Source organism: Paramormyrops kingsleyae, chromosome 7, assembly GCF_048594095.1.
Source record: "Paramormyrops kingsleyae isolate MSU_618 chromosome 7, PKINGS_0.4, whole genome shotgun sequence".
NCBI classification, from domain to species: Eukaryota; Metazoa; Chordata; class Actinopteri; order Osteoglossiformes; family Mormyridae; genus Paramormyrops; species Paramormyrops kingsleyae.
This window is the reverse complement of record NC_132803.1, coordinates 20,359,972-20,385,876: the sequence shown is the minus strand read 5'-3', so window position 1 is coordinate 20,385,876 and position 25,905 is coordinate 20,359,972. Positions and strand designations below refer to the sequence as shown.

At 38.8% G+C, this 25,905-nt stretch overlaps 1 protein-coding gene across 2 annotated transcripts in view; it reads left to right on the top strand.

Moving 5' to 3' along the window:
* kank1a (KN motif and ankyrin repeat domains 1a) overlaps positions 1-25,905 on the top strand; it is a 49,344-nt gene that overhangs the window by 5,375 nt on the left and 18,064 nt on the right. The window contains exon 2 of one of the 2 annotated variants that reach the window (XM_023817930.2): positions 22,786-22,926. In XM_023817930.2, the coding sequence (XP_023673698.1) occupies positions 22,890-22,926 (37 nt within the window). In that variant the 5' untranslated portion in view covers positions 22,786-22,889. Of the gene's footprint in view, positions 1-19,016; positions 19,154-22,785; positions 22,927-25,905 lie in introns of those variants that run through there. The other variant, XM_023817932.1, reaches the window with a different exon arrangement.

The window sequence follows — 25,905 nt, the reverse complement described above, 5'->3', positions numbered from 1 at the left end:
ATATGAAATAATAGTTTTGCATAACCTGTAACAAACTCTAATATGCAAAATATGGAATAAAATGTACTGGTGATAACTTGCTTTGCCCATGGGCTGACTAAAGTGATAGTATACAATTAACTATGATCGCAGCTAGAAAGAACATGGTTTCACATGGCAAGCTGTACATTTATAGATAAGACATTACATGACGTTAACGTAAAGAAGTATTTCAAGTAAATGCAGTGTGGTGGTTTTTGCTCTTTTTTTTGTTTTTTTGTTTTTTTTGTCCCTAAGCCATTTGTTATATAAATTGAAATGTTATTAATAATTAACCCCCTGGTTTGACCAGAGTTCTTCGGGAAAATAAAAAAGACGGCTATTTCAGAGAGGCAGGAAGACTTCTCTCCTTTTGATAATGCTGAGGGTTTAACCTCCATGTGACTTGCAATGCATTCTCGAACATGTTTTGATACAGAGCTACCCGAGGCTAGGGTGATACCATGATTTCATACTGGGCTTAACAAAGTTCTCCTTCATTACAAGAAATAGAAGAAAGAAAGCGTGAGTGCTGTTATTTAATCTACTTTTTTTTATATTGGGATATTTTGCATTTGACTTCCCGTGGATTAAATGGAGCTGTAGAGGTAAAATCTGAGCCTGTTCATGTAGGCCTATAATGAATTGTCGGGGAATTGCTCAGAGGGGTGATTATGACTTGTTTGCTCATGCGGGCACAACGTTAGGCTATTAGTGTAAACAGTGCTCATGCTTTATGCTTCCAGTTGCCGTTTCCCATATTTGTAGGAATTGTCAAGCAACTTGTCTGAGGCCAGCTTACTGTCAGCTTGTTGTAATCTACATGTGACCTGCAATGTGGTGTGAACCCAGAATGCTTTGTCTGTGTCTGTAGATGACAGACATGGAAACATTAATGTATCTAGCCTACTTGGTGCATATATTTTACCGTGGTGATAGATGCAGCCAAGAGCAGCAATGAAATAAATTGCAGTGTACACTGTTCATTAGTGGTAATTGTTTTGTTTTTCGTGAGCTGTCATGATTAATTGGAAAGGTTTCTCATTGCGATGGGTTGTGTGTTTTCACTTGTAAAAAAATGGCATAAGTAAGACTAGCATGTTTTAACATGAAAAGGAATGGAGCAATTTAATTCTCATAAATCTACTGGAGTAACTGAAAACTATTTGGTAAGGCAGTTTTGTTATTTGTGCTATGTCTGGGCTTATTAATGAGCAATATTCTACCTTATGGAGAAATTTTATGACATTTACAAATCTAAATTGTCCTGTATTATGTCTAAAATATGTGAGGACTTTACCTTTGGGTGACTAGGTGAAATTCATATCTCTTGATTTAAATCTTGAATTCTAATCTTGTGGTGAAAATATGTGCAAGGAATGTGTCTTTGTACAGCTGGCAATGCACAATTCCCCCCCCCACCAGTTGTGCAGTTGTACTTTAAAGTTCAAGTAAACAGTGTGTATTTTGCTTCCTACAGAAGCTATATTTTAGAACTGAATAATGCTGTATAGTGTGTGTGTGTGTGTGTGTGTGTGTGTGTATGTATGTATGTATGTATGTATGTATATTTTTAATATATTTTTTATATATATATATATAAATAATGTACATAAAATGTAGATATAATTTATTAATCTCCTTTTTGGATTTTTCATGAAATCTTTAACATGGGTGTTAAACTTTTGTACCTTCTCAACCAGATTATCCTCAAACACAGCCCTTTTAAAGATGTTGAAGATATTGTATCATTGAGAAAAATATTTAGCTTTGCAGGTTTAAATGTTAGACTTTTATAATTACCGTTTGGCTCTCCATAGCCCTTGCTGAAGGAGAGATGATGGTGGATTATTATTGCAGATGTTTCCTCAAATTATTTAAAAAACCACTGTGATCACTATATTAAGACAAAAAGACTGTCCTTTAATTGTGCAAAGTTTTAAAGAGAATGGCTTGAATGTTTAATATAATATTTATGTTTGCAAGTTAAGAAGAGCCTAGTTTTGAAAAATCTCTATTACAGACATTTTCTTCACCCTCAGTGAACATGAGAAACCAGGTCTGAGAGTCTTTTGGTCATGGCAAGTCTACTGCCTCAATTCAGTCGCATAACACCAACAAATTAACATTTCCAAGCATTGCAATTATGACAGCTACGTGCAACCAGAAGGTTTGACAGCCTATGCTAAATCCCCATTTAAACAGGGTTAAACCACATCTGCCTGCTGAAAAGCCTCATTTCTTAGTGTAGACTTACTGTTATAAATATGAATTGATTTATGAGACACGTATTCTTGGACCCTCCAGATCAGTGCTGGCACTGCCAGCTGCCAAGCCTTGTGACAGGACAGGACCGAACATGATAAGGGAGCTGGCTGGATTTTTATGAATAAAGGAAAAAAGTGGAGAAATACAGAAGAGCGGAGGTGTTCGTTGGCCTTTTGCTACAAGCTAAGACTAGTTCCTGTGCTTGGATCTCATCCTGGATTGATTTCTGTTCCAAGTCCTTGGGGAGGGCTTTGAGTGATCTAATATGAGTTTAGTTGTATTTTAAATTGAAAGTTTAAAAAAGATGCTACAAATAAACACTGCTTCTTCAAAGAGTGAAATGGGATCCCTCAAACAGAAGTAATTTTTTTGCTTGGAGTCACACTTCCATAACCGCTGTTTACGGTCACACCAACTGATATGATCTATATCCATAATCATATGATCTTTAACTGCAAATGTGCAGTGTATCCATTCTGCTAAATGGTGGGGGATCATTACAGTAGAACCATTATTTTGTTTATTGTAAGATGATATTAAAAATTATAATTTGCTTAATTTAAAATACTTTGTGTCCCTGCAATTATAAGACATCAGCCATAGTATCTTATTTTTAGTTAGCTGTTTGTTACTCTATATGAGGTGTGAGTATGTACTCTGTTTTACTGTTTGTGTTTTCTGGCTCATTTACGTGCAGATTTGCTTTATAGCACGCTAATGCATGCTCACTAGATTAGCTACAGGCTAATCTGAAGACACAGAGGGAAGCCTTATCTAATCTAATGTGTTTTTGTTTTGTCATACCAAGCAAGAACAAGGAGAAACAACCCAGGCTTTTGTTTTTCTTGAATCAGAAGCCCAGGCTTTGAAAGTAATGTGGTAACATATTTAAAAATGATCAAAGTGCTAGCTTCACTAACTTTTATCATAATATAGCATCCCAGTGCATTTATTTCATATGTCCTCCCTCATCTGTCAGAAAAAAATGATGGGACTTGATGATAGAACTGTATAAAGAGAACTAAAATTGCTCTTGTTCCAATTCTTATTACACTTGTAACTGTGCATACTTTGGAAGTTCTGCCTAGCTGCACTTATGCCTAGTTTACTGCTTGACAGCACATACAGCTCTGGAAAAAATAGAGACCGCTCTACAAATTTAAAAAAAAAAAAACAGTTTAATTGTGGTTCTGCTGGCATTTGCTGGCAGAAGGCTATGCTGAGCAGGAGGTTGTTTCCAGGTTCAAAATTTCTAAGACTGCAGTAAACAAGAATAAGGTGAAGCAGGAGACACTGGGAATGACAAGGAACCAGTCAGGTTAAGGGTGGAAGCAACATTCTAATGCCAGAGATGACCGTTGACTTATCCGACAGTTTCTCATGAATCATGGGATGACATCCAGTGACCTTCAAAAGGAAAGGGAAACATTAAGTGCAGGTGTGAAGTGCACTGCTAGGACAATTTGTATCAGGCTCCTAGAAGTAGGACTGAAGTCCCATAAAGCAAGGAAGAAGCCCTTCATTAATGAGAAACAGAGAAGAACCAGACTGCAGTTTGCAAAAAAAAAAAAAAGATATATTATTCACAGGCGCACACCCATGCATTGAGAACTGAGTGAAACAAAAAAATTTGCTGTGGTCCCTGATTTTTTTCCAGAGCTGTATGTTTTTAATGTGCTACTTCTCTCACTTGTTGCTTTGGACAAAAGCATCTGCTATTTATAGAAGCAAATCTAAATGTGAAATGATGTTCTGTAAGATCACAATGATGGAAATCCGGCTTGGTTAAAGGTAGTTTCTGGTCCTAATGATTCCTAGTACAGAAATATTCCCAGTCATCCAAAATGTGAAATGGAAAAACAACCTTTCATGGTATGCCCTAGTATTGCTGGGCAATGGAATAATTAAACCAGGCTTGACAGACAGGCAAGGTAATCACAAACAAAGGACCTCTTCAGCAGTTTTCTGGGAGGAGTGACGTGCAGACAAGTGTTGGCTCTGTTGGTTTAATTATAGGTCAGATTCTGCTTAAAATAATTTCAGTTTTAATAATTGAAAATAACATTTTATTGCCTGTTTATTTACTGATAAGTAAACACCATAACATGTAAACAGTATGATTTGGAGTGTTTGTTTTATGCCTATAGAGGCCACTTTCTCATTGAGTTTGATGTTGGGTGGATTATGTGATATTTTGACTCTCTCTGTACCTTCTGGCTCATTTCATTGCTTACTTGTGTTGGTAACTGTGGAAGACGTGGTCCACTTGTTTGCATATACCAATCAATGTCATTTCATTTTGCTTATATGTATTGCTTATTGGTTTCTTACTTATACACAAAAATACCGTGGAAAAAGGCTCGGTCCTATTGTCTGCAAGTTTTGCCTTGTTACACCATGGTTAAGGTGTCTTGGCTATGGCTGCTTTGGTTGATGGTTACATGGAACTTGAGAATGTAGAAGCCAGAATACATGGGAAAGCGACTTAAATGCAGAGATGTGAAGTTTGTTCATATTGTATATTAAATGGAAAAATATCAAGACGTTGGTGTGCTTTAAGGAGTATCTGTATCAGGAGTTCAGCGTAAAATATTTGTCAAGTTTCTAAATGTAAGAACACATGTACGTCTATACAAAGAGAGATTTTACATATTACTCCACTATACTCCACAGTGTAGAATTTGCATGTAATGCAATATGAAGCATTATTAGAGAAACATGAAACGCCCATGGCAGTGTTCTAATCAAACAGACCTGGCTGTGTGGTGTTGTGCTGTTCGCATGTAGACACAGGGCTGTATGTGCATCCATATGCATTTCACCACCTGCTGGCTTGGCTTTGAAGTTCCGGCCGAAAAATGACCTTCTCGGGTTTCTCTCTCTACAGGCCACTGGGTGAGCTGACCTTGGTTACTGCTTGGTTACTGGGGTTTGCCGTGTTAAATTGATTCCTAATGTGTTCCACAAACTTTAAGCCAAAGGGACATGTCTGTCAGAACCTGTAATGTGTTATGTTTTCTTTTGCAATGTTCATGATGGTTTTGAAGCCTTTTTGTTTGTAAGATGCCGGTGAAAGACACTGCAATTTACTGTTTTTGTCTTCATTCTCCTGTTAACGTGACTTTCTTGAACTATGCAGGTGATTTTCTATTGAGCATGTATACTGCTTTACATTGAGTTTATGTTCATAGACACAGCATTATGGATAGTATAAGAATATTGTTAGTGTAATTGTATTCATGTGGATATTTTCATAGTGTTGCTTTTCCTATTGTAGCTGAGCAGTTTGAAAGTTCTTCCTATTTCCAATGTCAGTTACTTAAATGTTACGTTTTGAGGTGGTCACAATCAGACCATTGTTATACTGATTAACCAGCTCCACTGTGTTTGTTTTGCAATAATTGGCTTAAGAGGATGTGACCTCTTTTTCCCAGACGTGTGACTTTGCACTTCTCCAGTCATGTGACATGAGGCGTTGAAGGCTTCCCGGGGTTATTCTTGTAGTAACTCTTGTAGAAGTTCAGCCACCATATTTTTTTTGTTTGCCAGTCCCCCGAGAACTTTATTCTAAGTCCATTTAGGGATTAGGTCCCATATCTCTTGTATGCTAAGCCCGTCTAAGGATCAAAACGTAGCATTGTCCCCGGTTAGATCTTAGGCTCTCATTGATTACTTTTTATCGTATTTTGATAGGTTTTTTTCTGTAGTGTTTGGATGTTTAAAAGTAGAGTACAGGTCCAACCAGATAATATTAGGAATTCCACTAGCAAACCCGGCCTCCTTAGCCGGCTTCCGTATTGAAACGGCTCTCCGCTATGTGCTGCTGGTGCACTTGCTCAGTTGTCAGTAATTTGCATCCTTCGCTAAACGGTGCCAAATGCTTCAGCTTCCAGGGCCTTCAGAGTTTAGGCCACAGTAAATGGCACTTCGCAAATTACAGCTGTGTCTTCAAAGGAGCTCCTCAGTGTGGTGCCTTAATTAAACATGACTTTTTCCTCTGATCATGATCAGGAACTTAACTCGTTTTGGTTACTGACTTATACCCGACATTACCACTAAATAATAATAAGCTGAACTTATTCACCGGAGTATTTGAGGTGTTCTTTTTGCTTTGGTTCTATGGCTTCTTCCAAAGGCATCGTTTTATTTTAAACTTTACAGCTGACATACTAAATTTGTGGAGTGTTTTCTTCATTTTTATTTTCAATCTAATGAAATATTTTTCCTGTTTTTATGATGGATCATTTTATTATATGCGTAAAATAATGGTGCTGATACCTGATGCAACAGCATGGGGTCAAATCTCTGCTATTGCAGTAGCAAACAGCTGAGCTAGCAGCTAGTGGCTACTTGAACATGTGCTCTCCCACAAGTCATTAGCTTAGCATATGTTGCCTGTTGTTGGTATATATGTCATATAACAATATTTTTTTTGGTTATAATTATGATTTGCAAGATACATCACAATTTTTTGTAATGTATGTTAGTAATGTTAATTTGAATAGATAGCCTGTGTTGCCACCTATTATACAAGCAGTATCTTTGCAGTGTTTGCAAATGATAGTAGATTGGTCCACGTTGAAATTCTCGAATACAATCCATTTCCATTCAATCAAAGTAGAACCTTTTTTGCAACCAGTTCTTCCTTATCAGAGTTGGACTGTCTGGTTATTTGACAGCGTGTTGCATCATGATTCTAGCGATACCTCTGAAATGTGTATCATGGCTATAACTGTAACTTGTTACAATAAAATATTGCTACATCACCCCCGCTAGTCTGTAATCAATGGCAGGTCCAGTGAATCCTATAGATAATATAGGCGGCCGCCTAGGGGGGCAACTTCTGAGGGGGCACTGACTTGCCAGGGAATTGGACTTTGCTTTGGACTTGGGAGCGCCAGCAGTGCTGACCGCCACATTGATTAGGGCTGGTACTGGTCAAAGAAACAGACCATTGAAGCTTATTAATAATCCAAAACATACAGCCTTTATCTACTAATATCGTCAGGCTTGACGGGAGTGATTTGTTTTGCTTAAAGATTTGACTAATATGATCAGTGCTCATTGATTTCTTAACACAGCTACTAATCTCTTCCCCTTCATGTTTTGGCTAATATGTTTTTCTTAATGATTCTGTTCTCTAGAGTCTGAATCACGAAATGGGGTAGGAGGGGTGTTGTGTGTGCAGCCTTTGGCCTCCGCAGGTTAGGGTGCTGTACCTCTGATTGGAAGGTCATCGGTTCACATGCTATGGTCAGCAGAGTGGTTTCACTGTTGGGCCCTTGGACAAGGCCCCCGATTTTTCAACTGTTCGTCGATGTGGATAAAAGGGTGTAAATATAAATGTGTATAGTCTGTGATGGGTTGGTGCCTCGATCTGGGTTATTCCTCGCCTTGCACATGTGGCCCAAATTGATAATCATCACGGTTGTCACACGTCTGCAGATGCTGTTTCTCCATGCTGTCCCTAATTAAATATCTCTGTTCAAGCCTCTCTGCTACACTGCAGGGTTGATATTTGGTCAGATCTGGAGATTCAAAGAATTCCACCTTGTTGCTTCCCAGTCTGCCACTAACCATGTGAGCTGTATTTTTTATTTCGGGCAAGTATGTGAAGAAGATGCAGGCCAGCTCCATGTAGAATGGGCAGGTACGGCATTTGCTTGTGTGCTTCCATTTTGTATGCTCAGAAGCAGAGGATGACGGGCACATCTGTGACTGGGGCGTGTAGCAGGTGTCTCTCAAATCAGTGGCAGATGTACTGCTTGGTTGGCCTTGAATTAGCTCTTCCCCTCCCCATCTCTGGGCAGCCCTGACCGAGGGATCACATGGGGACTGGTGCCGGAGCAATGAGGCATGTCTGATGTGCAGAGGACAACAATAGCCCCTTTGGTGAAGTGGGGAGTTCTGAGACCCTCCATCAGTCTTTTAACCGTTATCCGGGACAGGGTCGCGGGGGGTTTGGAGCCTCTCTCAGGCGGCACCCTGGATGGGATGCCGGTGCATCACGTACCACATATACACAAGCTGCTGCCAGTTTAAAGGTGCCAGCTAATCTATTAGCGTGTCTATGTACTACCGAAGGAAACTGGAGCGTCTAGAGAAATGGAATGAGCAAACTCGATAGAGGAGGCAAAATTCAAACCCTCATCCCTGGAGGAAAGAGGCAATAGTGCTGCCCATTTAGGCTCTGCGTTACCTGAAGTCGTGCCTATAGAAAGTTTTCCAGCCCTCACGTCTCTGCAGTACATGGGAAGTATACTGCAATACTCTGCTGCACTCTGAGAGGTCTGCTGTGAAGCTGTGGTTCTGTCAAAGGACTAGTTACTTTATATATAAGAATAACTAACTATTTAGGAATTTGAAGTAAAATATCAACCTGATGTAAATCTGCAGTAAACATGACTAACATTTTGTGTTGACCACGCTCGGGATATAATTTTATTTCAAGAATCTCATTATTTTTGTTTGTAATCAATCGACCCCAAAGGCTCAAAGTGGATTAAGCAGCTTTAAGTGTTACTAAGATTAGAGAAATTAGGTAAGAGAACTTTTTTGATCCCTGTGAGGGGAAATTTCATTTTTTGGTAAAAAAAAAAAAAAAAAAAAAAAAAAAATATATATATATATATATATATATATATATATATATATATATATATATATATATATATATATATATATATATATATATATATATATATATAACAATAAAAGTAAATAAACATGTAAGGGAAAACAAATCAAATTACACTAATTTTAAAAAGAACTAAGACATAAGAACTGGGCATAGTGTTCCACTGTGGTGAATAGTGCAAATAGCATATACATATTAAATAATGCAAATGTATATTGTAAATGTAACGTTGTAGAGTTGGGTAAGCGGCGGCATCGTGTGCTCATATGACTGTGGGTAAGAAAGAACATCTGTAGTTCTCAGGTTTGCATATGGAAAAGTTGACTCTAAGTTTGTCTTTCCAAAGTCCATGTTCATGCAGCTGAAGTATGTTGCCTCTTACGTAGAGGGGGGTGGTAATGGGTCTGAAGGGGCATTCAGAACCCAAGGATTGACAAAGCAACCCAGGGGCGTCACACCCTGGCCGGCCACTCTCCTTTGTTATAACACCTGTGGCCTTTTGCCTCGAGCTCCTTTTATTTTACTTCAGGAAGCAATTAAAATTTCATGTGCGTGTTTGTGTGAAGCTGAATTGGCCCAGCCGCTGACTGAAGTGAGTGGTGCTGGGGGGGGGAAGGGTCTGATTGGGGCTGGTGGTGATGTCACAGCAGACAAGGGGCCCCTCTGTGTTGGATGGACAGTTAGCTGAATGTGGAGGGCAGCATAGCGCCTCACGCTGGCCGTAATGTTTGCCTTCACGCATCTCCCATACAGCTGTCACCCCCTTAGGAGGAGCGGAACAGATCGGGTCTCTACGACCCAAATCGGATTAACTTTCCCTCTCACACCTCTGACAGGCCGTGATTGGAGCTGCGGTTATGGATGTGAGGCAGGATGTAAACTTGGGCAAAAATAAAATAGGAGCACCTTGAGGAAGAGCTGCAAAGATAAAACTGCAAAAATACAGTATGCATGTTTCAGTCCCGTCAGGATCAATCCGATCATAATTTTTTTTATTATTATAATTTTTTTTTTAATGAAGCAAAGTAAGATTGCAAAGTGAAGGTGACCAGGCTGTTAAATCCACTCTGGAACTTGCTATGTACTGATGCATATGGGAATTCATGTTCCATAGATCACATAGTCATCAGGATGGTGATTCGTCTTAGTTTTCTCTCCATATCATATAAACCTCGGCACTGTTCGACTGGCATGACATGGGTCTGTTCAGTGTAAGCAGGAGTTACTGGCTTTCTCTCTGAACGGGGGAATAAAGGCTGTGGCATTCATTGGGTTTGGCTCCATCCTCCTTTTTCAATGTAATATCCAATGTAGACACCCTAAAATTGTGTAATGTGAATAATAATCACAAATATAACTTTGGTCATACTGTGTTTTCTTTTATTGATCTCCACAAGAAAGGGATTGGAAACAAAAAAATGGATTTTATTAAGGGAACATTTTCAAATGGCTGATAGCTCCCTGGTTTACTCATTGTAGTTAAAAATTAAACGAGATATATTATTGTAAAAAATGGCTTAAAATTTTGGATTTTTTTTTTTTGTTAAAGGCAGATGCGACAAACAACATTACTTAACCAATGTTTTGTTTTATATTATTCAGCATCTTTTAAGTGATTAAGTCAGGGACCAAGGCTTTGGGCTTCAGCAGTTGACGCATTTTTATTTTCCTAATCCATGCAGTCATTACCACTCTTACTCCTCTGCATGGACCTAAGTGTGTTTTTAATGGGCATCACGTTACCCCTGTAGCTCTGGAATTTCTTTAACACAACTGAAGCTTCTATACAGCTTAACAGCGGCTTTCAACGTGAGCTGTACACTGGCTCAGGGGCGTGGAAACCGGGGGGGACATGTACCCCCCCCAATATTTAATGTGGCTTCATTTGCCCCCCAATAAACTAACCTTTACATTTACATAAGTTGTGTACCCTCCCAATATGGAAATCTCCTACGGCCTTGCTCTGCATAAACACGTGATGTTTGTGCTAATGGCACATCGCGGTGTAGAACTAAAGGACTGTTGCTACTGATCCTCCCAAGAAAGGAAAACCGATGATTAAACCAAGCACTGGCATGTCCATTTTAGAAATGAGCCGAGTCTGAATTGATGTGCAGGAAGGGCTGGTGCGTAGCCGCTGGGTTAGGACTCCGTGCCCATGATTGGTAGGTCGCTGACTCAAGTCCCGTTTCAGGCAGACTTTATCATTGGGACCTTGAGCAAGACCCTTACTCCCTGGAGCAATTGGGTTATCCTGCTTCCTCGATTGTATGTTGCTTTAATCTAAAACATCTTTCAGATAAACCAACAATAAAAACTAATCCTGGAGCACAAATAAGAACCTGACACCTGTAGATTAATTCTTAAGTTCCATGTTCTGAATGTACCTTTTAGTACAGGTGATCACTCACAGCACTATGTATATAACACTGTGTAAAAGCACAGGGCTGTTTAAACTCACCTCTGCCATACACAGTGGATCGGTTCTGATCTTTTTTTTGTGCTGAAACAGGAATGAGCTGCCAGTGCCAGACTAGCAGCCCACTCAGCCTTGGTTGTTCTTCGTCACAGCGCTGATCTATAATTGATGAGCTCATTATGTTAATCAATAATGAATAAGCCTAATGAATGTAAGTGTCCGTCTAGGCACACCAGTGTGTAATGTTTGGCACTGAGGATGGCGTGAATGTCGTGTTTTGGCTCTGACGGTGGCTTGCCTTAAGAATGAATGCCAATTCATTTGAAATTGATAAGAGCTTTTGCACTGTATTGTAACATTATCTGTGTTTGAAGATGTGCGTAGCAACCATAGTTACATGTATCCACGCAATTTTCATTTTTAATGTCTGTTTGGGAAGTAGAAGAAAATGGACGCGGCCCTTATAAGGTGCAGTAAGGTCCGTGGAGCTGAAGCTCAAATCCTGCAGTAATTAGGCTGCTTGTGGAGCTTCATGGCTGGTGTTCATCTGTGTGTAACATCCGTAAGTGCTAATCACCAGGCTTCAGTGTGAGTCATGAGCACTTTTTTTTTTTAAGCAAAGGAAACAAAGCCCTTTGAAAAGAGCTTTATCAAGGTCATTATTGTGCGTTCCTGTGGAAAATCATTTACTTTTTGTTATGTGTCAGCTTAATTGGGTTTATTTTGGAACGCATGCCTTTCTTTATATTGTCTAGTCTTATAACTTGCCTGCTGTCTGTCTTTCACAGGTCAGTAACCCTCCACACCGTCTGACTCCCAGTTCTCAAATGCTGGTCCTTCTGAGTGTTTAAGTTCGCAGGACAGAGTCACTGTGGCCAAGTTGTCCCATTAAAGCCGAATACAACAGTTTGAATGGATTCATGGCGCGCCTGGTGTAACAGAAACAGTTGCTTCATTGGTGGAGTCCTTAGCTTCTTGAAGGATTTCACAGAAAGGTTTTAAAGGTCCATTTAGTTCCTTGGCTGCAAGAGCTGTTTCCTAGCCTAGTTCTTCATCTTTGTCTCCGAGACTTTTGTTTGGGTAATTGTCTGTACAATTCTATTTCAGTGGAACTTTATCTCTCTGTCTATTTCCATCAAAACTTAGGCTGTCATGAATTTTTAAATTAACTATCCTTTTGTTCTGCTTCCTGTTACTAGGGGACAGTGTGTGATTCACCAGGTTAGGGCGTTGTGATCAGAGAGTTGCTGGTTCAAATACTAGAGTTAGCAGAGTGATTTCCTCATTGGGCTATTGAGTAAGGCCTTCAACCCCTAATTTTTTTCAGGGACCGGCTCTCGCTGATTTCTCAAAAAAGTACATTGCTTTGGATAGAAGTAGCTACTAAATAACTAAAATGTAAACGTACCAGTGCTTAAAAAAAGCATAACTGACGAAGCAGCAAAAGGCCAAAGGACCAGTTCTGTTTCAGATATCTTGCACAGGGGGAGGAAAGGGTATTATTTTGGGCAAGCAAGTCTGTAGTCATGCCTTTGCAACCATGTACACGTTTCAGAATTTTAAGGATGTGTGTGATGGTTATTTAGTTGGAGCTGAACTGTTTGTTTGACTGGGTTGAAGCAGTATAATGTCCATTATTAGCATCTTGCCAACAGATAACTTGATTCAAAAGAACCTTTATTGTTTCTACAGTTATGGCTCTAGAATTCTAATTGTTGACCAGAATGATTATTTTGATGGATTTTAATTAATAAATTTTTTTTGCTTATTTTTTTGGGATTATCTAGTACTTTTCAGAGATATGGAAGCCAGAACCTGCAAACACTGGCTTGAAAGTCCTGTTCCCTAAGTGCTGGAGGATGTATTATCAGCTACAGTATGTTCAGTTGAAGGGCAGAATGGAAAAGGCTCCAATCAGAGCTTTGACAAATATCTGCGCAGAGAGATTATAGTGACGGGTGTGGAACAGATACAGTACAGCCACCAACGTGTCTTTACCACGTGCCGATCCCTTACGTGTTTGGCTGTGTGCTTTTTGCCCCTCCTATATATTTTTTCCATTATTGAGCTCCTTGTTTTCTTTTCGCCATGTTATTAGTGCCAGAATCACACACCTATTTATTTTTAAAGAAGCAGTATGCTAGACTAGTTAATTTGACTTTGTTAGCTACATCTGACCTAGTATGAAATTGTAATTCAAGAACTTGCTTTGGGTTCGTTCTGAATGCATAATGATAAACATTTCACATATTTAAAAACTGTTAAGATCAGATTAGTCTGCCTCCAGATGGCAGTGTTGTCAGACTCTTAATCTTTAAAAGCATCAGGTCTAAATTGCGGCTTACTGTGGATGTGTTGCTTACACAATACCCAGATGGTGAATAACTGTGATCCTGAACAGTTTTGTTGGATTATGGGAACCAAAACAATAAAAACAAGAGATGCCGAGTAAAGGCAATAGATCCTAAGAATACAGAAGCAGGGAACACATTTTTGGAGATTTTAACACTAAATTTTTTGCTATCTAAATATTCTGTTATACAAATGTTAATTATGCTTATTTGGTTCTCCGAGGATGAAGCGTTGATCATTGACCCATATACATAGCTCCTAAAATTTGTTGTGATGGTTTAAATAGCAAAGTAATGTTTACTGTGAACAAACAATGCCATTTTAGCAGTTTCCTCTGAAACAAAAAGGTGTTCAAACTCCAATCCTCGTATCCAAAGGGGAAAAAAAACAATAGTTTCTTGTTTTGCCAGGGTGCCATTTTTGCCTCGTGTAGTTACATACGATGATGTGAAAATAGCCCATTCCCTGCACACTTCCTGGAAGTAATTGAAGGTTCGCATTCTTGCATTTGGAGTTGCCCTTTGGTGTGGAAGTCTGATGTCTCTGGGGCTGCATTTTCGTGGCTTGCAGCACTGCCAGTTGTGGTCTCGGCGCTTGAGCAGATAAAACACATTCCTAAAATAGAGGAGCTACAAAGCCAGGCCTGCATTCGCAAAGCGGTGGCCCCCAAATCGCCCCCTTTCAATCTCGCTTAGGTGAGAGCACACACTGAGCTCAGTTTCCTTTAACGTAACTGAAGAGGACCTTGCTGTTAATCTTGATATGAAGTTTGTACCATTGTTTAAATATATCAAGATTATTTGTCTTGGAAAATGGCTGAAAAAAGTTTTTACACAAGTATGTGTTTTACATACTGGTTACCAGTATAGGGGCGGCTGTAAGCTGTTTTTTTTTTAAATGTTGGGCAATTCCAGCATTATGGATGTGGCACATTTACACTGATATTGGCAGACGAAATGCCTTGTGCATTTCTGTCAGCAGTAGTTCCCCACCTGGTCTCTTTGAGGTGGTGGTTCTTGTGTATCTCCCATCTTTGTATCTGCCATATGTTCATTCTTTCATTCTTTATCATTTTACACTTCTATACAGAGTTTGCTTGACATGCAGATGCTGGATAAGTTTCTTTGTAGCTTTTCTTGTGTAATTATATGTTTAATGTGAGGTTCATTTGTATGTGTTCTAAACTATTTTTTTTCGTAACAGCACCCAGAAAATGCTATTCAGCAATATAAATTTTTAAAGGTTATTACAGAAAGCTGGATTGTAGCTATGAAACTACATAACTGTAAAATGTAGCAGCGCTTGCTGCTGGCTTAAAAATTGTCTTAAGATCTGCAACACCTTTAGCAGTGAAACAACCACTTTATGGCTGCAGGCAATGTAAACATAATGGAAACTGGACCCCCCATGAGGCTAATTAGAAAAGCTGCCCTTTGTGGCACATTCCACAGCTACCAAACTACACGATGTACTCTGCATTTTTTTTAAAACCAGGATTATAATTCTTTCTGGTGTTTGACTCCTAAAGAGAGAGTTCCAGTTCAGTCAGCTCCAGCGGCAGCCTAGTAACTTTTTTAACTGGCAAATTAAGGACTAGGGCAGCAGCAATGGGTCCAAATGGTGGTCAGACAGAGAACACAGGTTGCTGGAGCTCTTCAAGAACTGAAGAAAATGCGAGGAGATCTGTGTTAGTCAGTCTTCTGTTAATCTGCACAGGATTTGGTACGTCATGTACATCTACTGACCCGCTTTCACAAGCTAGAAAATTTCAGGCAGAACTCAACGTTTCCTCCCAAACCAATACTATTTGTCTCACTGGTTTATATATGTACTACAAGTTTAAATATAACCTGTGGAACTAGTACATCCGGTAACACTTTACTTAAGGCCATGTTTTTAGTAATTTATAAACATATTCATAATGCATGTTTATAATGCTTTATGAATGCATTATTTGTTATAAATGTCTTTATAAATGACTAAAAACATGGCTTTTAAGTGTTACCGTATCACCTTTAAAATGGTACCTTAAGATGGTGTGTTTACAATTGATGCTCAGAAATTCTACATACTTCCTCTCTGTCCTTTCTGCTTATATATTTTTTCAAGTAAGGAAGCTGCAGTTAGTCCAGTTTTAATTTCCCTAAAAGATGCCAGTGATAAACAGGAACCCAATTATACTTGCATGTTATCTAGACTAGGCTTCAATGCACCAGCTGTTCTTAGCTGACTGAGCCATTACTTTCTGGGCTAGCTATATTCAGTATTGTTGTTCTAACCTCTCTCCTCAGCTGTTGCCATTATTAAAAGGCCTTCTAGGGTTTAGCATTAAATAAACATTAGCAGTGGTCTACATGGCAACATCTCTGGGGAAAGAAAAAATAAGGGTGCAGAGTCCACGCCGACGGAGTTCAGTTTGTGTGTGCCGACTGGCCCTGATGTGGAAGTTCAGCTGGGTTTGTCCTCTCAAGCAGCAGGAGAGGCTAGAATCAGTGCCTGCACTCAGTCAGCTGTTATAGATCTAGAGAGACCAGACTGAGCTATGCAACTTTCAATAGGCGATCGATTTAGGGGAAGGGATATCTTTTTTTTGGTGGTTATTTGCTGGTTTAAAACATACATTTCCGTGATGTGAGCCTCTCCCCATACTTAGAACAGGAGTCTTAAAAAATCATATTTCTAATCCAAAGTCTTCCCAGTGCTGAAGAAGGGGAATATCGAAGGAATGATTGATTTGGCTAAGTATCCTTTCACTCTACAGAAAATCACAGGTTTCTGGCACCTACATTTTAATATAAATATATGTAGTTTACAGATAAATAAAGTCAGATTTGGAGGCCTCACATTCTCAGAGGCTGAACTTTTATACTGATTTTTCTTCAAGCTAAGTTTGTAATTAACCAGTCTTTGTATTGTTAGAGCTCTTGACTGGATGTGTTGTGTAATGCAAATCATGTGAAACCTTAATGTTTGTCGATGATTCCGTTTAACTTTTCGCCAGTATATTGAATTAAATAAGTACCTTTCCAGGGCAAAAAAAACCCAGGAGAAACCCAGTGGGGGCTTGGGGTACTTTATGAAATGTCTACCGTTAGGACTGCAGTAAAGGCAGTAAAGTTTAGCCCAGAGTGAAATGTGTATGTCACGTTATGCTTGTGACTAATATACAGTGTCAAATAACAGGAAGAAATAATATGCGTGTTTGCCCATCACTCAAGCTTATATTCCATATTTGGAACTTGCTTCCGCAATGGGAAACCTACGGAATGCTCCTGCTGCTTTTCTCTTGATGACTTGAGTTCTTATTATTGTTGTTAAATTGTGATCTCAAAAGCAGAGGGCCTACTTCCAGGTTGTCAACAGGTTGCTGAAACGTGTCCCAGAACGGCACCCCCAAGCCTGCCACATGGGGGTCGCGTCTTGGAAGAGGAATGCTAATTGAGGTGTGCGGAGAGCCTGCTTAGCACGCTGCTGCTCAGCAAAGATCTGCATGGCCCTTCAGTTTGTTCCTGTGGTTCTCTTGTGTAGCTCTGGCCTACATCTGATTACCATGACCTTTGTATCACCTACAGCATAAAGCTTCCTTTTGTGATTGGCTGGTAAGCGGCCAATGTCCTGCCCCTGCTTTGCCAATTTATTTAGCTAGCTAGATAAGATTTTCCCTGTCAAACATTTTTTAATATACCACAAAGAACATTGTTCTATTTCATGTCATCCCACTAAAATAAATGTAGCTGCATGAGTTACGCAAAGCCACAGAGCTTCTCATAAAATCAATTTAAGTTCTTATGTACCTGGACTCGTTGTGCAGAGCTGAATGCATTCTCTAATGGGGTGGGGGGGCAGGCACATGCTTAGGGTGTGCAAGCCTAGTCTTTAACATGCCTAGAATAATTCCCAGCTCAACAGAATGTTTGCGTGTAAATACATGTCAAACTACCGTAGGAAAACCTTGCCTCTCATGTGAACCGATTAGAAGGGTTGATTTAACCCTTTATCGGTTTCGGCATCTGTCAAAGTATTATTCTCATGTTAAAAACAGCAGAAATCAGGATGAAGCAGATTAATATGGTGGCCGGTGTTTAGCCAATGCAGACTCCACTGACAGCAAGGAGAACAAAATGTGTTGAATTATGGTGAATTATTAGTTAGAATGCATTTATAGGCAAAGATTTAAGTGACATGCATGATGGGTTTTTTTTTTATTTTTAAAAAAAGCTTTGTGACATCACTAATACACTAATTCAAAATTTAAAGTTTATTGAAAATTTAAAATGCTATTTCAGACTTTATATTATAATTATGATTCACTAGGTACCTTATTATTAATAATATTATTATTATTGGGGTGGGTGGGGGGGTGAGTGACTCAGCGGGCTAAGTCTCTGTCCCTTTCTGTGACTAAGTCAAGGCCCTTAACCCCAACTCCAGGGGTGTTACACAGCAGATGACCTGCACTGTGACCCTGGAAGCTATGGAGAGCCAGATGGGTCAGCAAAGGGAGGCATCTCAATGTACCAGTGCTTGTGCGGATGGCAAATAAAGCATATTCTTCTTCTTTTGTTTTGTTTGATATGTTGTAACTGTATGCGAGACTTAAGTAAACTAGTACAGGGAATTTCAGTTTGCTACGATTCCATTTTTAAATATGAAATATAACGTTACTTGAATTCAATCAGCTCCGGTTTCTTATGGGGTCTCAAAATCAGATTCTTTTATTTGCCAGGTACAAAAAGTACAAGTGATTTGCAACAAGAAACGATGAATAGAAGTAAAATAGGGATAGAAAAAACAATGAAGATGTGCCAAAAATAAACATGTAGATATATAAACTTTCTGGATTTTGTATGCATTAAATTCTACATCATACTGTGTATTTACTAGGTCATAATAATGTTGGGTTCCATATGCCTATACTTTGTATAAAACATGCATTTTTGTACTTCAAACCAGATGTGGTCCTTTTAAAATTAAAAATTTTAAAGTAAAATTCTATAAATTATTCAATAGAATTCACCCAGCAATTGGGGGATCCCATTTCCTTATTATTCTGTCTGATGAATGGTTTAACAAATGGCATTAGAATTATAGCGGTCTGGGTCACAGGCTGTGATTTACATGTCATCAAATTAGGATGAGGGGTTTTTACATAGCCAGTTTCAGTCCTTCACCGTCATTTCTCTTCCCATCCCAGCAGCAAACACTATGCATTAATTACTCTGAAATATTACCTGGTAGCATAGACACAAGTTATGCCCCCCCCCCCCCCCGGTGTCCTGGTGATGTAAAAGCCCAGTTCTTGTTATAAGACCCCTGTCATTAGAGGAACTTTGCTAAACATAGCTGTAACCAGTATCTCCTTTTAGCATGAACCAACACTAAGGATAACTCTTCCCTGTGGAAAGTGAGATCACTCCTACTGTCCACAAGCTGTGTGAAAACCAGTATGAAAGGGTCAGGTAAGAACTGGTGCATTTTGATGGAGGTTCAAAAGTGAAGGAAAAAAAAAGAATCGGCACAGGCTGCTGCCATTAGCTACTGCCTTTAGCAGATATGCGTGTTATAAGGAGTGACGTAAAACACAAGTTTGAAGTTTTATGTCTTTTTTTTTTTTTTTGTTCAAGGCTATGACACTAGTCTTATGTAGATTTTTGGGTAAACTTGGAAGATTTTATTATGAGACATATTTTGTTTACATGTTGTGGAAATTATTGCCACAGCAAGAAATGTCATTTCAAAACGTTTTGTGTTTGGGATAATTAGCCAGTTTTTGAATTTTCACTGTATTCTGCTATATATTTCGTTATGCTTTATTTGTATTTTTAAACTATCTTGAATCATCGGTTTCTGTAAAGCTGCGTAGTTGTTTTTTAAATATAGTTGAGCGTTTCAGTGTCAGCGGGAAATGTCTATATTTGTTTATGAAATGCTGTGCAGGTTGAAAATGACTAGGTACTATTTTAAAATTTCAACTAGTTTAAAAAGCCTTGTTTATTCGTAGAGGTACGACTGTCTTGTGTCTGTTGTAATGTGTTTTGTGGGCATATAGAATATAACTTTGAAAATGATACGTGGATTTCTCTTTAGTTCTGGATTACAGGTGTTGACAGCAGGTTTTGGATTTAAATGTCAGATGATGGTGCAGAAATTGATTGGTTTTGGTTGAGGAGTTGCTAATAGGAGCAGCATGGCGTCAGCAGGAATCCTCTTTCAGTCCCTGAAGCGTCAGGCCATGAATCCTGAGTGAGAGTTTGCTTTGCTACCTGCAGAGTCACGCTCCCTTTAACCTCCTTTCAAGGCTGGAGACTCCAGCATTGTGCATAGTTCTCATTATGGAAGGTGGGAGTGGGTCTCCAAGGTTGGAGACCAAAGGCATCACCTCATTCGGCAGCCCTCCTATGTATACATTTTTATCCCTGTTTGCTCTTGTATGTGAAAATTATGTTTTTTGTTTTTTGTTTTGGTCAGAACTTCCTAGACACTTTTGCCCAGCAGATTCTGGATACATTCGTCGTTCATGGTCCAGAGTATTGGCTGCGTCGTGGTCTAGGTTTAGAACTGACATTTCTTTAGCGTGACTCATTTGCTAATCCAAAAATACTTTTATATAAATTGTTCATGGCCAAGACTTGCCAGCAAAGGAAGATATAAAAATATCATATAATAATAAATAGCTTCTAGAAAATGTAGCTAATAAGTTTGCTATTAAGTATTTCACTTTTGGGGTTTTAAAATGGAATGCTGCTTCTCCTGTATGTAAAGCTATTTGTTACGTGTGATAGTCAAACATCATTACTTTATTTGCAGTTTTTTTTTTCTTTCTTCAACTTAAATACTTTTTAAAATTCTTTTAAGAATTAAATAAATTGTTTTGCCAGGGTTTCCTGGGACATCAGTGCTCCCTCTATGGTTTCTTCAAATATAAACCTCATGAAGTTTACAGTCGCGCTGTGACCTCACACCTCTGGGGCTGGGGGTTTGAATCCCACACTTGCTTTGTATATGAGAAGTTGGCATGGATTTTGTCTGAGTTCTACAGTTTCTAACTACAGTTCAAGGACATGTTGTACCCTATGATCCTGCACTCAGTTATCAGTTGGAAAATAGATGGATGTACTTTACAATTATTTGCTTTTAAAAAAATTATGATGTCTCTGTCGCTTGTGAAGTAAACAAGTTAAAACTATAAATCTCATATTCAAGTAACAGATGTCTCCTCCCCCAGTAAAAGTAACATCAAACACCTTATTGCACTTGCTGAAAATGACCATCTGTCTCCACAGGGGTGTATAAACTAGCACTCGGTTGAACGCTGGATTAATCGATTACATTTTTTGCTTGTCATTAGGTGTCATTTCAGTCTGAAGCATGTGGGAAAGTCATTATCCATAAAGGAACGTGTTTCTGCAGAACTATCCTCAGTAAATATAACCCCAGTGCCAGGTACGATGTCTTTTGCATTCACAGCACATCTTCTGGATGGAGGTATCTGAAAACATGAAGGGATTGTTCCATATTTTGTCATTTCCTTGGAATTTGTAAGTGTGGGCGTGTTCTTATCTGGTCTGGACATGTCTGTGATTAGTTTTGTGTATCAGTGAACGTGACTGTATATTGCTTTTTATTAAAAGATTTAAAGAACAAAAGTCCTGAACAAGAGTTTGTACATTTTTTCCCAGGGGCAGTAAGGTCATAATACTTCAGCTAGAAATCTGAACGCTGCTGCAGTGTTACACCCAATTTTTTGTTTGAATAACTGAGCTGTAATTGTCTGAAGTAACTTGGCAGTGAGGATCAGAGAGCAGGGTCCGGCAGTAATTGTGACATCAGTCTGCCAGCCACAAGATTTGAACCAGGGATCCTCCAATCATGGAGACGGAGCCACTCCCATACACTGCATATTTATATATGGGACGGCGTGAGACCATTGCCCCGTCATTTATAATCCCCTCTGGTAAATGACAACAACTGTTGTCATCATTGTTTAATTTTATAATGGTTTTATTTACTTTGCAGTTGATACACACAGTCATTAACGAAATTGCCTTCTGTTGATGTGAGATGCTAAATGATATTTTATGGGACTGCCCTAGGTTGTAATGTCTTTGTCCAGAGAGGATCTGGGCTGCCTGTCTTTGTCGTGTTCATTTTAAATGAAAATTAGACAACATGTTGATGCTGACATCTTGAAATTGCTGTAATCTAACATAATAATAGCAAATACAGAAAGAAAATGAGAATCATACTTAAAGCTGCACAAAATGTGTTGACTTCCTTTTTCTAAAGTATTTCTGTGTAGCTTCCTTGACCCTTTGTCTAGGACATTGATGTTTGTGCTCTGTTATTTCAAAACCATTAATCCCAGACACAGAAAACCACACATGCCAAAACATTCTTCTTCTTCTTCATCATCATCATCATGCCGGATGTGCTCCATTGGTGTTTTTTTTGTTTTTAATCAAATATTACTGTTATTCTTATTTAAGTTAACAAGAACATGTGCATTCTCTAAAAAATTAGAAAATAAAACTACCTTTTTATTTACAGAATTTAAGAAAATAGTTACTGTTGAAGGACACAAGAAGTTAATCATTTTTGGCATTTTCATTCATTTCAGTTGTTGCACAGGTAGTTGTGGTAACTTGTATGTCAGGTGTTTTGCTATAACAGTCTTTGTTGTGTAATGTTTCCTAGATGATTTGTTTTTCTTAGCCATCAGTGTGATTTACACTGTGCTAGTAAATGGCCTGACCTGAAAAGTGCGTATGAAACGATGCCTTCAGGGAACACTAGGTAAAACGATTTGGTGCTGTTTCCCACTAATGACATCACTAATGATGAGATGTAAAAAGACAGGAGGCAGGACACTGGCAGGGGTAGAGGAGGATGGAAGGTGTGATGTAGTGAAAGACAAACAATTAAAATGGTGCAGTGTATCCTGATTGTCAACATTTGTAGAGGGATATGAACAACATACGTTATCCAGATACCCATTACACGTAGGCCTATGTATGGACACCATATATAAATTGTGTTTTGGTGTGATAACAGATGATTAACCTGTGTGTTTTTCTCCCCCTGTTCCCAATAGCTTGCAGGTTAAATAGTAGGTGGGGATCCAGACTTGATGCATGGCATTTGCATGACTGCTTGCTTTGCATGTCAACGTGGAAGTGACTTCAGTCAGCAGCACCCATGGCTAAAATGGCACACGTTAACGGCAATATGTCAGGTAATCTTTTTTCATCTGTAGAGTTACTTAAATTATTGCAAGTAAAATAACATTTAAACTAGTTGTTGAGGTTATATAATGTAAGTATTATTATGAAATAAGTTGTTGTAGTTAAATGTGTGTAATTGTTGAAAATTTGAGTGATTTAAACTGCAGTTAAGGATGACAATGATTATGATTGTCTCAGAATGCATGCAGCGCTCATTCAAAAGCAGCAGAGGTAAACTTTAAAATAATTTTTAAACATTTTCTAGATAATCTGGAAGATGAATAATCATTGAAATTGCAAAACTTTTTAGGTTTTTTTTTGCTATAATAATATTCGTACCAAATTGTAAGAATTGGATGTGCATCTTGGTATTAATATTGCGCGTCATCCAGTCCTACTACAGCCATTTTTTGAATTCAGCACGAAATACCGGCCTCACGTTGTGAGTCATTCGGCACAAGTACCAGTTTTTATGCCAGTGGAAAACCAACACCTTGAAGTACCGTACTTTTGGTACCTTCTTGAAGTACCACATGTACGGTATGTGGTACGGTGGAAAGGCGCCCTTTAGTTGAGCGGTGAATTGGACAGCCTTACAGCGTTGTACATTTCATACATGCTGTACGACCTCTGCTATGCTCTAAGCTTCTTCTGTGTACCGGCTTCTTCTGTTACTTCTGGGTCAAAGCCTAGGTGGGTAAACTATGGAGCATGTGCAGAGTGCCTAGGCCAGGCTGAGTCTGAATGCACCTATACATGCTGCGATAAATCTTCCAGTCGCATTATCTGGGTGTCTTAGTCCGACTGAGAAATTCAATTTAGTGCGATTTTCAGTTGGGCTAACATGTTTACATGTATTTTAAAAGTCAGGTTTTACTTGGACTAACACAATAATTCGATTTTCTTAGTGTGCATGTTAACATAGCGATTGATTTATTCGCTATTACTTAATTTGTTGCCATTTGTGTGGTTCCCACAGGGTTGACCAACTTTTTTTTCCCACTGCCCTTCTGTTATTCAAAGAAGCCTGTGATATGCTACCTAAAAATCCCCCCTCCACACACATTATTTCCCATATTTTTGAGTGGGGTGAACTCACATGCTTCCATGTTTCATAAACATGCATATGCACATACGCATTCTGTCAGCATGCCAGTATGGCATTTGGAACGTGGCACTGTTCCCGATATTTGTACCTTTAACCATACCTACTTGTATACCTAAGACAAGAGAGCACTGTGCCCTGAAACTCCTGCAGCTGGTTGCTAGGTAACAGGACGTAAAGGAGCTTGCCCTAAATGAGAAAAGAAGTTACAGGTAACTGCACAAAATACTGAGGGGATTCAAAGCTAGCATTTGGACATACCCTGATACTTTCACTCTGACATTTTACTAATTGTGAGTTTACTTCTGTCTTTGCATTACAACGGACACACTCCTTGACTTGTGTTGTTTAGCTCTTTAAGTCTTATGTATTTTTTTTTATAAAACTATTTTCCTACATTCCCTCAGAAAATTATTTGTTTTATTATAACTAAATTTTGAAGTATCAAATTCATTCTATTATCCCTGAAGGTAGGTTATGGTGCAATAGAAATGACAATGATTATTATAAAACTTATTTAATACCTGGAAATTTCTGAAATGCTTATTTTTGCAAGTGTAAATGTGTAATAGAATCACATATAGACACATCAAATTGTATTGGAACCGATCGATTGATAATGGCAGTGAAATCCAGGGTACCGGTCTGTTATTAGCTTCTTGCTGTTCTTGCCTAAGCCAGACTCCTGTAGAAGTCGTGATGTTCAAATACCGTACTTTCTGCAGAGCAAATAGAAGTTCAACACTTCCCACCTCTGTTTTCAGGAATTTCACAGTATGTTGACAAATATGCAGTCCTCCCTCTCCCCACAAAGAATGTTAGCTCATTCTGTAATCATAGTCTGGACAAGAGGAAACGATGTAGTTTTACCTTCTGAAAATTAAATTACTAATACTAAATTACTAATTAGGTACCAATTATTCCTTGTAGAAAACTATTGTGGCAAACAGTTTGCCATGTCAAGAGTGACAGCTTTCAGAGCCCGAGTCAGTAATTACCATGTTTATTTTTACAATTTCTAACTCTGCAAGCATAAAGGTCATTCTTTCCACAAACACACTTTGTGACTAGAATAGTTGGGCAACTTGCAAGCAACCTATTTTGAGGACAAAGTCCTGACTGTTGGCCAGCATGAATGAAGACTCACCTTAGACTCTTTCAGTAAATTATTGTTAGAAATAAAATGTTATTCTTTGTCCTGCATTTCATTAAGGTTTTTGTAGCAGCAAGAATAAAGGTTTTTTGTGAGATTTTAGTTAGGCAGAGTTGGTATGTGCAGTTCACCTCAGGCCTGTGCACCTTTGAGTCATTTGTGGTATTGGGGAAGGGTGGAGGTTTAAAATAATTATGAAAAAAAGTCTGACCACTGTCTTGGCAGAAATTCCTAGTAGATGAGCTCCATGCTGTAAACAGGCTGCTGAAACTGTGATTCTGTGTGTGTGGCAGCCAGGTGCTATTCATGCCCAGCCGTAAAGTTTACTAGTGAATATACTGTATGCTTTACTAGTGACTCGGTGAATTTCATTATTCTGTTGCTTATCGTAATCATTTTCTTTAATTTGATTAAAAGTTATGTTAGCAAGCATTTTCAAAAGTATTAATTGAAAGTGAGTGCACTGGACAGAGCTAAGCTGAGCTCTATATTTAAAGAAGTGTACACATGCCGTTCAACAAAAGAAATAAGCAAGAGTACATGCCCTTTTGGGTTAAGCGGAAAACAGATTCTGATTTTGGTTATCTAATTGTCTTTCCACTGAAATTTTGAGCACTAAGGGTAGTATGTACATGACGGTCTCCAGCAGAATGGAGTCTCTTATTAATGCCCTAAGTTTGCCGTTTCTACATGGGTTTAATTCTCCAGATGCCTATTTACCACAGAGCTGTA